This window comes from Nelumbo nucifera, chromosome 8 (genome assembly GCF_055504915.1).
Source record: "Nelumbo nucifera cultivar China Antique chromosome 8, China Antique-T2T, whole genome shotgun sequence".
NCBI lineage: Eukaryota > Viridiplantae > Streptophyta > Magnoliopsida > Proteales > Nelumbonaceae > Nelumbo > Nelumbo nucifera.
This window is the reverse complement of record NC_142656.1, coordinates 39,553,718-39,568,463: the sequence shown is the minus strand read 5'-3', so window position 1 is coordinate 39,568,463 and position 14,746 is coordinate 39,553,718. Positions and strand designations below refer to the sequence as shown.

At 41.8% G+C, this 14,746-nt stretch overlaps 1 protein-coding gene across 1 annotated transcript in view; it reads left to right on the top strand.

Annotated features, from left to right (window-relative positions):
* LOC104590246 (uncharacterized) overlaps positions 1 to 14,746 on the top strand; it is a 59,880-nt gene that overhangs the window by 27,989 nt on the left and 17,145 nt on the right. The window contains exon 7 of the mRNA XM_010248823.3: positions 2,398 to 2,647. Within this exon, the coding sequence (XP_010247125.1) occupies positions 2,398 to 2,647 (250 nt within the window). The remainder of the gene's footprint in view (positions 1 to 2,397; positions 2,648 to 14,746) is intronic.

Genomic DNA, 14,746 nt, shown 5'->3' with positions numbered 1-14,746 from the left:
AATATGTCGGCCTGTCAATACCTGAAAATCCGAGGCTTGATCCGATTATCTCGGATTCGGATGATGTTTTTATGTATATTTAACTTTTTAATAAATTTATAATAAATTCAATATGTATATTTACATTAATTTATTATATATAAAAGTTGAAAAGTAATTAACTTTTTAATTTTTTTTGTATTTTAAGAAAATTAAAGCGGAGTGGATTAAACCCGAATCCAATCTGAGTCCGTTGAGATTTGAATTTGAGTCCGAGGTCTTCAAATCCGATCAGATTCAGATGCAAGCTTTTCATAATTGGATCGGAGTTGGATTTTGCTGAATCCAATCCGATTACAGCCCTAGGAATAGAAGATTCTAATAGGGCTGAACTACTAGCTTCTATACAAGGGATTCCGATTGCAAATCATCTCAATGTGGAGAGGTTACAAATTGAAGGAGACTCCAAGGTGGTTGTGGGGTGGTTGATAGCTTTGGATTCGGTCATTTGGTGCTACAGGGATCTCTTAAAGAAAGTTAATTGGTTAACAAGGGATATGACTATTACCGATTAAAAAAAAAAAAAAAAACAAGGGACATGACTATTAATTTACATTGGGTGGGCAGATAGACAAATGGAATGGCTGATTATCTTGCAAAACTAGGGGTAAACAAGGAACATCTCTACTGGGATGCATTGTAATCTTGTTTTATTTCTATTTTTCACTCAGTCGTTGATGTTATAATCACGTTTAAGCCTTTATGGGTGAGGTTTCACCTTACACCTCTCTCTGGGATGCTTGTATCAGTTTCTATACTTTGCTAATGAAATCATTTTTCAATTACAAAAAAAAGTCTCTTGATCTTATCTATTGTTTTCATATAGTTGCTTGTTATTGTTTTTTTTAGCCTTAAATGTGCAAATATACTTCTTCTAGTGTTTCCTATAAGGTTTATTAACGAAATCAGTGTTTTTAGAAAATTTCCTTGGGTTTTAAGACTTTCTAAATATCTTAGTGAATTAGCAAAATATCCCCAAAATTTATTCATTTCTCCATTGATATCGAAATTTCCGAACCATGATTATAAGAGATGGTGGCTTTTACACTTAGACATTACCATTTTGCTGATATGTGTGGACATATACACCTTGCTCATAAAAAAATGCAGGGGAATAATGAATACAAATATTCTTTATCATTATCAGATTGAAATTCACATATGTTAGATCCAACTTGAGTCTTAATTTATCAAAGAAGATTTAAAGGTTGTAAACAATCAAACTTGTCCTTTATGTATAACCAAGTTGTTCTGAAATAACCTTAAGCAAATGTAACAAATTATCTAAAACCCAAATAAGATACAATTGGATATGTGCTTCAAACATAAAAAATGAATAAGCTAAAAGAGACAAGACATGCTACTAGTGACATGCGGTGGAAAAGACACATTATGGTGCTTACTAAGTTGCTAGGCTTTGCATTTAAGAGATGGCATCGATCTAAAAGATAGAGAATCTGTACCTATATACCATGATCTAGTGCTTCTTCATTTCCAGGTCAAATCCAGTACAACAAATGCTACATCAGAAATCAAATCTGATAGACATCTGACCTTATTTAGATTATTGGCAAGCATAGAAAGACATTTTACAGTGAGATGAATATGCTTATTAATGACTTATGAGATCACAAGTCTGATTAAATTCCTATTAATGCTGCCATGACATTGTTTTTAGATATCTGATATTGTCTTAGAGTTACTGTAAATGGTTAATTTCAACAGATAGCTAAAGGATCTATATAACCTAGGAATCCTATATTTAGTGGCTTTCGTGGTGACTTGGAACGATTAATGTGTTCTTCATGTCACCATATCCACATGTAGCAAGCTTCAGCACATGTGGATATGGTTGGAACGATTAATGTGTTCTGAACTTTCGTTAACAGAAAAGAATGAAATTTTGAGGTTGGACCTTAATATTGGAAGAGTTATAACAAGGTGGAGTATAAAACTGACATTGATGAGAAAGTGAAGATATGGCTAGTGCATAGGTGGTTATTTGATGGATAGGCAGGTTTTGCAATGTCATCCATGTACAATTGTACATAGGTCAGAAAGGGGGGGGGCATGTAGTCTAGTTAAAGGAATATGGATGGCCCATCGAGGAAAACCTTTCCCCATTGCCAATTTACCCTTCTATGTCCTGTATGTTAGTTGTGGTCCTGTACCTTTTTTACCCGTGTTTCCCTTTCTTGCCTGAATAGATTTTATATCTATTCAATTATCATCTTCATTGCAGTTCTATGTTTGAGTTGTGCATGTATTGTTTTCACCACTTTATCAAATTTTTATTGCTGAATTACCACTAATTTCAGTTGATGCCTTGTCTGCTTATATTATCTATCTACGTTTTAGGGAGCTGGAGATATTAGAGGGCTCTCGTTGCTTCAATTGTGGTTCCTACAGCCATTCTTTGAAGGACTGCCCAAAGCCCCGTGATAATGCCGCTGTTGAAAATGCTCGGAAACAGCACAACTCCAAACGGAACCAAACAGCTGGTCCTCGTAATGCAACTCGGTACTATCAGGATTCTCCTGGTGGAAAGTATGACGGTATAAAGCCAGGTGCTCTTGGTCCTGAAACAAGAAAAGAATTGGGTCTTGGGGTAAGATAATTTAGTTAGACAAAAAACTTCTCATTCTTTACTCTCTTACATCTTCAGTACACATGCACAAACAATCTGTGTGCCTCATAATTTGTAACACAATAGTTGCCTGGGTGGTAGTGAGGTGCTAATGGTCTAGGTTGGGACGTCATTATTGGCTTTAGTATATATTTGGATGAATCATGCCTAAAAATGTAAATCCAATGGGCCCTTATATATGTTTTGATGACTGAGAATGGTGGCTCTTCAAGTCAGAACTGGCTTGATCCTTGGCAAGTGTACCATTTTAATTTTCTTATGGGAAAGTAAGAACCCCACATCATATTTTAAAATTTTATGTAATCTTTTTGAAAGCTAAAGCATTTGTATTCAATAAAACAGAAGTATAAGAAATTCTATGAATATAGAAGAAATACAATCCAGCAATAAGCCTGATTTTAGAGAAGAAAAAATAGAGGAAGAAGATGTTCAGGAGAAAGAGAAATAAAGTGGAAGAAAAAGGGAGGCCCATAAAGAAGGCCCACTACAACTGAAATAAAGCTGTTGAATTAATAAATGAAACTTAGGCTCATTCAGCTCAATCTCTCTACACTCCCTCTCAAGATGAGCATAGATGTCAATCATGCCTAGCTTGCTTACATAGTGTTGGAGCTTCGCCTCAGGAACTCCCTTGGTCAAGATATCTATTAATTGTCCCTTTGAAGAAATGAAAGGAAGAGACACTTCCCCTTAAGGCCACTCTCTTTCGTATGAAGTGTTTGTCTACCTCAATGTGCTTAGTTCTGCCATTCTGAACTAGGTTATGAGCATTGTTAATGGCAGCTTGATTGTCACAATACAACCTTAGTGGCTTATCATAAGCAATACCCATCTCTTCTAGGAGAGATCTAAGCCATTACAACTCTTAAACCCCATGGGCCATAGCCCTATTCTTTGCCTCAACTAAAGATTGAGCAACCATAGTCTGCTTCTCCCTCTAGGAGACATCCTTCTTAAAATATTCCTTAGCATTGTTAGATTGGAATATTTTGATTCGGGTGTCAAATTAGGTAAAACACAAATTCATGAAACTGTTGAACAAGTTTGGGTACTGCAGCACGAGAACACATAAGCTAAAGCTAGGTATAGTGGGAAAAATCATCAATAAACATAGTAAAATATTTGTAGCTTCCCATGCAAGGTAAATGGTAAGGCCCCTACACATTAGTGTGAACAATGTTAAATGGAAACACAAATCTTTTATAACTTGGAGGATAAGAGTTTCTACAATGCTTTGAAGACTCACAGGACTCACAATGTAGACTCAATTTGATTCCTTAAAACAATGTAGGAAACAAAAGCTTTAATGAAGAAGGAAGGATGAAGAAAGCTAGAGGTTTCAGATGGAGAACAGGTTTTTAGAAGCTGCAAAATGGAGGAAAGAGATAAAGATTGAAGCAAAAGTTTTCATTCTTGAAGAGATAAGGATTAGAGGCCAGCAGAGCTTGAAGATTAGGGAGGCAAAGAGAGCTACAATATTGCTGGAAGGTCTTGAAGTAATAGAATGGATGCAGAAGTTTATTTCAGAAGCAAGTTATAAAGGTAAACAAATGAACTTTACGAAGTTCAACCTTGATGGAAGGAAGAGGTATGAGTTGGAATGCAAAAAGAAGGCAAAAGGTTGTTACATAACTCGGCAGGAATTCTTTGGGGGAAGAAAGAAGCAGGTGGTCTGTTTCCCAGAAAGTAGAAGGGGTAATGGCTGGAAGGCTGTGGCACAAGTACTCAGTGACTTCATTTAGCAGCTGAAACAAAACAAGTAGAGGATGTAGCAAAGGAAAAGAAAAGGGGTATGCAAAAGAGAGAGGAAGATTCCAGTGACAGAAACTGGTTGATTGCAGAAAAAGGAAAAAGAAGCTGCAAACTTGTAGCATTAGTAGAAGAGAAGAACTGGGGGAATAAATTCGTGGTGGAAACTTCAAGTCCACCAAAGGATTGGGGAGGTATTGCACAGGCGATACTCAGAGTTAAACCTGCAAAAACCGATGGTGATAACTCCTTATGCCTCTTGTAAAGCCTTGTTAGATATGGGTGAAGATGAAGTAGAGATTTCAGCTCTAGTTATTCACTCAGAGGCTGGTGCTGCCACAGTCTCGAAATGGTGTCCTCTTTCCAATACCAAAAGTTTATTGATTGAGGACAATGTAACAGTTAGATTGCTTGAGTTACTTTTCAACCTCTGGAAGGAGGAAGTGTTACAGTCCATAGCTGTAGTCTGTGATGCAAGATTAGATGGTGTGTTTGGTTGTGATCTCCATTCAATAGTAGTGTTGTTAAGTGGTGTTAAACCCAGTGACATTCCAAGGAAGATAGAGGTTGTTTCAGATGGTTTAGTTTACCCTGTTTGGCTTACTACCTCCATTGAAGCCCAGCTATGGAAGGAGGGTAGAAGGGAGGAAGATGAAGGGGCAGAACAGGCTTGGTTGCATGGTTTGCAAGGCAAAGTAGTCTCTACAAGAGAAACTAAGACAACTGAGGTCCCCAAGAAAAAAGAGGATGATTTAAACACTTGGGGAAAGTCTGCATGGCAGGGTGGGCTGAGGGATGGCAGGTCCTATGTTCAGTCGGTGACAAGGGAATTAATTGGAGACAGGCTTGCTCCAGTTCAAATTTCAAAACAAATTGAACAAGGGTTGGCAAGGTTTCAGGGCTCGAGCCTCGAGCCAGTCCTGTGAGCCGGTTCAGTCTGGTTCAATGAACCAAGGCCAGTCATATGTTTTCTTAAGTAAACACGTGACTGGCATGGGGATAGAGGGGTTGGGCTCAGGCCCATCAAGATATAATGGGTCTGGTGAAGTAAATGGGCTGGTTAACTTAAATCGGGTGGACCCAGAATTTAAAAAGCCACGCGCCCTTTTAAGTGGGCACGTGACCAAAGAAGCTAGCAAGGGGACGGGTTGGGCCTAGGCCCATCAAGATCTAGTGGGTCTAATAAAGAGAATGGGCCGGTTACTGTAAATCGGGTGGACCCAGAACTTAAAAAGTCACGCGCCCTTTTAAGTGGGCATGTGACCAAAGGAGTTGGGGAGATGATGGACCGAAAATTTGGTCTATCATCGTCTCCCTCGAGCCATTCGCAACCAGCGCTTGCAGGAAGTAGGGTTCGCTGCAATGGTGCGGCAAACATGAATTGGGCATGGGTCCCAAGCTTGAAGAAAAAGGGCATCTCTTCGGAACGGCACAATCCGAGGTTCAAGAAGCCTCATTCGACGATAGTGGAGACAGGGTTCTCCATCATTCTGGCGACAGGAAACCAGAATACCATGGATGCTTTTGAGGACTGTGAGACGGAGGAAGGAAGCAGCTCAGATTCAGAGTCTGAAGGCTCTTCAAGTATTGGAAGTGTAGAATTGAAGAAAGCCAAACCTCTCAGCGACAATGAGAGCCTACATACTGAGCTGCTGTTTTTGGAAAACGAAGATTCGATTTGAAAAGATTCAGTTCAAGAAAAGTTCACTCAACCCTCCCCCTTACCTAAGGAAGTGGGGTCTCCCGTAGCTTTTATAGAGGAGAGGCAAATGTTACCGACTCCTAATTTTGCTCCCAGTTCGCTAGAGCAGCAAGGCATTGATAGAAGACTAGAGGAACAGGACATACCTCAGTCACCTTACACAGAGGTATCAATTTGGGGACAACATCTAAAGGCAGATTCTAATGCAAGGACTAAAACAATATTGGTTGAACATAACGGGGACCCACAATCACCTCTTTTGGAAGGAATAGACGCGACCTTGCCCCTTTGTTTTGCTTCTCGAGATCCATTGGCCTCTTCCCACAACTTGTCAGGTAATATTGTCAATTGGTTTTTTGGTACTGATATGGGTTTTCTGCCTGGAACAGGTACTTTTGTAGCTCAACTTGATTCAGCAGCCATGGATGGAAAATATTTAATTGGGGATAAGGAGGGTCAAGAACGAGAAGAAGTGGAAAGGGGAAGGAAATTACAGGAAGAGGAGTTAGAGAAGATCTGGGATCAGATCTGTAGGTTTTCGGAGGAGTATAAGAGAAAGGAGGAAGAGATAGGGCAGGTTTGGGTTCAAGAAGGTTCAGTAAAAACAGGGGCTCAAAGTAGCAAAAAATTTGGGGATGAATCAGTTATGGGAAAGAAGCAAGAGGAGGAGGAACTAGAGAGGATTTGGGGACAGATTTGTGCCCTCCTTGAGGAGTATAGGCAAACAAAGGAATTTGTGGAGGAAAGCCAAGGACTTCCGGAAAGGCAAAATAAAACAAAAGCAGCATTAAGTAGAGCTGGAACAATTAACAACCGAAGGAAGAAGAAAAGATCAGAGGTGGAAAGGTTGATATTAGATATAGAAGAAAATTTGGAGTTTAGCGGAAGAGGGGAGAGAAGGAAAGCCTCCAAGTAGGGGCTTGACCTCAAGAGGGGATGCCAAATCTTTTATATCCATGAAAATCATCATTTGGAATGTAAGGGGGTTGGGGAGTGCTAGGAAAAGAAGGCTAATTAAGGACCTCCTGAGAAGGGAAAGGCCGGATATAGTGATGCTATAGGAGACTAAACTAGCCGATATTGATAGAAGTTGGGCAAGAAGTATTTGGAAATCTAGAGGAATGAACTAGGTGTCAGCACTTGGGGGGCCTCAGGGGGAATTGTTACTTTTTGGAGAGAGGATGCTGTGGAGTAGCTAGTAGGAAAATTTTCAGTGTCGTTAAAATTCAGGATGGTAGAGGATGGATTTACTTGGGCACTAACTAATGTGTATGGACCAAGCAATTACAGAGAGAGGAATGATTTTTGGGAAGAACTTTATGGGATACAAGGGCTTCGGGTTGGTCCGTGGTGCTTGGAGGGAGACTTCAATGTAATCCGATTTATGAATGAATCAAATAATCCCCAACAAGTCATCACAACCAGCATGCGGAGATTCAATGATTTTATTAATAACTGTGAATTAAAAGCCCAACTTTCAGGAGACTCTAACCTGCTCCAGATTAGATAGAATCCTCTTCATTGAAAGCTGGGAAAATAAGTGGGCAGACTTGATAACTAGGGCTTTACCGACAGTCACTTCTGACCATTGCCCCATTGGCTTAGGACAGGAACCCTTTGGGCAAGGACCCCAACCTTTTAGGTTTGAGAACATGTGGCTGACTCACCCGGACTTCGTGAAGAAGGTTGAGGAATGGTGGAGAGAAGACCTAAGGGGGGTGAAGTGGAAAGGGGTAAGATTCCATAAAAAACTTAAAAGATTGCGAGCACATGTGAAGGAGTGGAATAAGGAGCATTTTGGGAGAATAGAAGAAAGGAAATCCTCTCTGTTGACCCAAATAGAGGAATTGGATGTGAAGGAATCTCAAAGAAGCATAAGCCCTCAGGAGAGAGATCGGAGATGGGAACTAAAAAGAGAGTTAGATGAAGTTGTTTTGAGAGAAGAAATTTCTTGGAGGCAGAAGTCTAGATGTAAATGGGTTAAAGGAGATGGGAACACTAAATTCTTTCATAACCTAGCCAAAGGAAGGAGAAGGAAAAACCTAGTGTCCAAACTGGAAGTGGATGGAGTAGTCTCTGATACCCAAGAGAGGATAGCCAACTATTTTGTTGAGCACTTCAAACCCATTTTGAGGAGACCTCGAAGACCTTGTGTGGAGTTGGAAGGCGTTACTTGGCAGAGGCTTCCAGAAGAGAGTAGAAGCTGGCTGGAAAGGAATTTTGAGTAGGAAGAAATCAGAAAATCCGTTTTTTCAATGGAAAGGTCAAAAGCACCAGGGCCAGATGGGTTTACAATGGCTTTTTTCTAAGACCGTTGGGACGTAGTCAAAGAAGATTTAATCGAGGTCTTTAAGGAATTTGAGGATAACGCAGTGATGAGTTGTGGAATTAATGCTACTTTTTTAGCTTTAATTCCCAAGAAGAAAGAGGCCAAGCATCCAAAGGATTTTAGACCTATTAGTTTGGTGAGTAGTTTTACAAGATTGTGGCTAAGGTCTTATCTTTGAGGATAAAAAAGGTGCTTCCTTGTCTTATCAACCAAGCGCAAGGAGCTTTTGTTCAGGGGAGACAAATTGTATATCAGATTCTAATAGCAAATGAATGTGTGGAGGAGATGAGGAGGTCAGGGTGTCAAGGTTTTGTTTGCAAACTTGATATTGAAAAAGCCTATGACTTGGTGGATAAATGGTAGTTTGTCCAATTGCCATTATTCCATCCTAGTCAATGGGGTAATTAATGATTTTTTCCCAACCAGTAGGGGTCTGAGACAAGGTGATCCTACGTCACCATTCCTTTTTACTTTAGTCGCCGATGCTTTTATTAGACTCCTCTCAGAAGCAGATGGAGGTGTTCAAGCCCAAGGAAGGATTAGATTAGCTTTATCCTAATCTCATTAGGAGGTTTCTAGATCTGAATCACATTCAGATCTGGACTCTATGAGTGGTCCTCTCAGAAGCAGATGGAGGTGTTCACGCTCAAGGAAGGATTAGATTAGCTTTATCCTAATCTCATTAGGAGGTTTCTAGATCTGAATCACATTCAGATCTGGACTCTATGAGTGCATAGGGTCAAGACCCTATCCTATCTGCTAATCCATCTCAGAATTCGCCCCTTTATTAAATAATAAAATAGCCCAGTTCGAAATGGGCTTTAGGCCCATTAAGCTTATGTGCTCACTTAACCTTCCTAACTGCTGCCCAGTTGGGCTTCCTTGTATGGCGTGGGACCCAAGCATTGATCTACACATCAGCCACATGGGTTCGGCCCAGCCATTGTTACAAGGGCTAGCCGAATACACTGTTATGGACAGTGCACCCCCTGAAACCCATCAAATGGGCTCTATGGGCCCAACACTTACCCTAAGTGGTCCCTGGGCCAAGCCACCTTGTAACACCCAGGGACTGTGGGAAGATGCAAGATTAGCCCATCAGGTATTATCCTCAATGGTCTTACACTTAACCTCTCAGCCCATAATGATCATACACTGCCCGACAAGAGAGGACCTCTCCCTCGGCTGCAAGGAACAGTGTTGCACTCTCTACTTATATGGATCCCGGGAATTAAAACCTTCTTGCAAACATTTTAGAAACCATAATATATATATACTTTTATATTTCATATAAAATATACTTTGCAAAACAAATCTCAACGGTTGAAATCGGCTGCCGGCAGTCTTGGTTTCCATCAGTGAGAGTGCATCCCCAATCATTACCTTTGTCTGATAAAGGGGCTGATCCTGTCACCATGATCACCCACTCAGATGAATTCTCTGACTGTCCCAACATACCCAGGTTTTGACCCCCGCTAAGGATCTCAATGAATGGTACATCAAAGACAGCCCAATCCGACACCTAGTGCAGTATCATAATCGAGTCTAGGGGTCGGGTGTAACTTTCCAGTTTTGCCCATCAATCTCCAAGGTCGAGGACAATACTGGAAATCTGGTCCAGTTCAAAGATTCAATTAATCCTACACTGTATGTGCCTAGGGTCTCACCCTGGCAGCTGAGACAGGCCTCCCCAACCGACTTGGTGGCACCACAGTGTCAGCCTTGTCAGGATAGGTCTCCCCAGACCGACCCACTGGCTGTGAACATTCTAAACTAACACGAGTCTCATTAAGTGTCCAGTTTAAGGGTATTACACAGAAACATACCAAGGGAACATGAATCAAATATGCACTTTTATTCATTTACAATAAACTCATAAAGTACATCATTCTGATTGAATCTAAGGGCATACAAAACTGTCTAACAGCTCCCACTTTCACTTAGGTTCAATCAGGTACTAGCCGGCGTCCCATGCTTTCCACGTGTTTCTCCAACACTTTCTGTGATAGTGGCTTCGTCAATGGGTCTGCTACATTTTCCGCTGACGCTACCTTCTGAATCAGGACGTCCCCTCTACCAACAATCTCCCGCAGTACGTAGTACTTCCTCTCGATGTGCTTCGACTTCGAGTGGGCTCGTGGCTCCTTAGCCTGAGCAATGGCTTCATTGTTGTCACACAACAATGGGAAGGGTGATGTGCTGGACAGAACTACTCCCAACTCGTGAACAAATTTCTTGGCAGCCTCACTTGCGGCAATGTACTCGGCCTCGGTCGTGGAGTCTGCAATGGACCCCTGTTTGCTGCTTTTCCAGCAAACAACACACGATCCTATCATGAAAACATATCCAGATGTAGACTTTCTATCATCTGGGTCCGACTGGAAATCGGCATCTGTAAACCCCTGGATCTGTAGTGAGCTACCGTCGAATACTAGACAAAACTCTTTTGTCCTCTAAAGGTACTTAAGTATGTTTTTGATAGCAGTCCAATGCTCCTGCCCTGGGTTGGCCTGAAATCTGCTTACTACACTCACTGCCTGAGCTATGTCAGGACGAGTGCACAACATGACATACATGATGCTCCCTACGGCAGAGGCATAGGGAACGTCTTTCATGCCATCAATCTCCTCAGAAGTCTTGGGAGACATCTTCTTGGAGAGAGTGACTCCGTTCCTAAAAGGAACATTTCCTTTCTTGGAGTTTTCCATGCTATATCTCTTGACTATTTTGTCAATGTAAGCAGATTGGGATAATCCTATTATCCGCTTCGATCTATCTCTATAGAGTCGAAGACCCAGTATATAGGAGGCTTCTCCATGATCTTTCATTGAGAATTGCTGTGATAGCCATACTTTCACTATAGTTAACATTCCTACATCATTCCCAATGAGTAGAATGTCATCTACATACAGAACCAAGAAGGTAACCTTATCTCCACTGTACTTCTTGTAGACACAGGGTTCATCTGGATTCTGCTCGAAGTCAAACGATTTGACAGCAGAGTCAAAACGGATGTTCCAACTTCTAGAAGCTTGCTTAAGTCCATAAATGGATCTGTTAAGTTTACATACCATGTTTTCCTGACCTGCAGCAATGAAGCCTTGCGGCTGCTGCATATAGATATCTTCAGTAAGATCTCCATTCAGGAATGCTGTTTTGACATCCATCTGCCAAATCTCATAATCATGGTATGCTGCTACAACTAGCAGGATCCTAATGAATTTAAGCATGGCCACAGGCGAAAAGGTTTCCTCATAATCGGTGCCCTCTTTCTGAGTGTACCCTTTCGCCACCAGACGAGCTTTTAAGGTCTCAACCCTACCATCGGGGCCCTTCTTCCTCTTGTAAATCCATTTGCAACCGATTGCTTTTACCCCGGAGGGCGGATCTACTAGAGTCCAGACTCCATTGGTCTCCATTGAGTCCATCTCTGCCCTCATGGCCTCCACCCACTTCTGGGAATCTATGTCCAACATAGTTTCCGTGTAAGTCACGGGATCCTCCTCACTAGTCAAGGTTTCCACCAGGTAACTATCCTGGTCTTAACCATAACGGACTGGTGGCCTGGATACCCGAGTGGATCTTCTAGGTTGGTCACTACCTGGAACTTGTGGGACATCTCCCACTACTCTTGAGTTCTCCTCATCAAGAACAATTTCCTGACGATGGGTGTCCAGGATGTAATCGGTTTCCAAGAATTGCGCATTTCGACTGCAGAACACTTTCTGCTCACTTGGGTCATAGAATAGATAACCTACAGAGCCTTTTGGGTAGCCTACAAATAGGCAACGGTTGGTCTTGGATTCCAACTTGTCTGCACTCGTTCTTTTAACGTGTGCTGGACAACCCCAAATCTTCAAGTGTCTGACACTTGGTTTCTTTCCGGTCCAAAGTTCATATGGAGTGCTGGGAACCGATTTGGTTGGAACTCGATTCAATACGTAAATCGCAGTCTCTAATGCGTAACCCCAAAAGGATGTGTGTAACTCTGAGTGTATGAGAAGTGACCGAACCATATCCAATAAGGTTCTATTCCTCCTCTCTGAAACACCGTTAAGTTGTGGTGTAGCAGGAGGAGCCAACTGTGATACTATTCCATTGTCCTTTAAGTAGTCCCTGAAATCGTCAGAGAGATATTCGCCACCTCGATTTGATCGAAGGGCTTTAATTTCTCTCCCTAATTGTTTCTCGACCTTTTGTCTAAATTCTTTGAACTTTTCAAAGGATTCAGACTTGTGTCTCATTAGGTACACGTAACCATATCGTGAAAAATCATCTGTGAAGGTGATGAAATACACGTGTTGATTCTGTGTCCTAACACTCAGGGGACCACATACATCAGTATGTATTAGGTCAAGTGTGCCTGTACATCTTTCAGGCTTACCGTTAAATGGCCGCTTCGTCATCTTGCCTTATTGGCAAGGCTCACAGGTGGGAAGATCTTCTACAGTTAGAAAATCCAAATGACTATCTTTTACCAACCTTGTGATTCGATCAACACCGATGTGGCCAAGTCGGTAATGCCACAGACACGTGGGATTAACTGTATCACGGGCTCTTTTCTTGGGGATTTCAGCCGACGTAGTTTCGGTTATGTTAGTTTATAGAGAAGGATGTAGAACATAGAGACCGTTCTCCAGTTCCCCGTATGCGATGAATCTGTTGTTTCTTTTAATAGTAATCGTATTACTAAAGAAGACAGAATAACCATCTGCACACAGTTTTGAAACAGAAATCAAATTTCTCCTTAAATTTTGTACATAAAGACAATTTCTCATTACAATAGTTCATTCTCTAAAAAGTAACTCCCTGGTTCCTATGGCCGCGGCTGCAACAGTTGCATTAGTCCCCAAGTAGAGTGTGACTTCTCCTTCACTCAGCCTTCTGCTTACCTTGAACCCCTGCAGTGAGTTACACGCATGAGTTGAAGCCCCAGAATCAATACACCAGGACGCAGAAGCTACGAATAAATTGGTTTCTATAACACAAGTTTCGAAATTACCTTTCTTGGATTCCAGGTAGGCAGGACAGTTCCTTTTGCAGTGGCCGGTCTTCTTGCAAAAATGACAGGCATCTGATGCCTTGTCCTTCCTCTGTTTCTTGGGTTTGGCAGCCTTCTTCTGGGGCTTTCTCTTTGCCTTCCTTTTCTTGCCCGATTTGCCAGTTTCAACAAGCATGGCAATGGGCTCATCATTTTTAATCAATTCTTCGGCCCTCTGCAACATATTGCCGAGTTCCTGCAAGCTGACGTTCAGCTTGTTCATGTTGTAGTTCATGATGAATGGATTAAAAGATGGAGGCTGAGAGTTGAGAATAGCATCGATCTGTGTTACCAGATCCAGCCCGGATCCAAGAGCCTTCAGTTCGTTGATATAGCCCATCATCTGAAGACAATGGTCGTGAACCTGTTGGCCCTTGGACATTTGCGCGGTCATGAACTGTTTCAAGACCTTTTGCCAAGTAGAACGATTCTGCTCTTCGTACATTGTCTTCAGACTGTCCAGTACGTCCTTTGCTAGTTCTTGGTATTCTCTTCTCCGGGCTTCGGAAGCCTCATCTCCCGGACGATCCGGGGCAGGATTCTTGGCTACCTTATCCAACTTTTCAGAGGTTAAGACCCACATAAGGTTCCTGTACCAGTCGGCATAGTTTGGGCCCTTCAACTTGTTGTCATCAAGCAATTTTGCAAATGATCCGTTTGCCATTTTCTGATAAAAGAGCAAACATCAGTCCACAACCTAATTTGATTCATGTTCATTTCATAGATATGGATTTTAGTCTACGTTCCATTTCCATTTATTCATCTCTGAGATTTCCCTCTTTTCTCAGTGACGGAGACTACGGGTTGTCTCTGGAAATGTGGGAAATCACATAGGGTGCATGGAGCCAACTGTTTCAGCTGCATAACCCCACCACCTTTCTGTGAAGGATTATATCCACTCATCATATGAGTTTTCCCTTTGACCTCTGTCAGACAAGGTTCAGAGCCGTTTTCAGGTAAACCTTTCTGTCCAGTGAGTGCTTACCCATCATATTCGTGAACGCCAAGGTACCGTGAGAGAGTTCCCATTTTCTGGTGAAGCCCCTCCCACATCGGTCTATGACGCCCCTATCATCTCATGAAACACTTAGACAAGTCCAACAGCAAATGGATAGCCCATTTTCTGGTGCGTTTCCTCATTACTGAAGGACCCATCCTCATGCTAATGATGGAAGGCCTTTAGAGAGTTCATCATATGAATCTTCCTATCATATGCACTCATATTAGCTGGAGGGAACA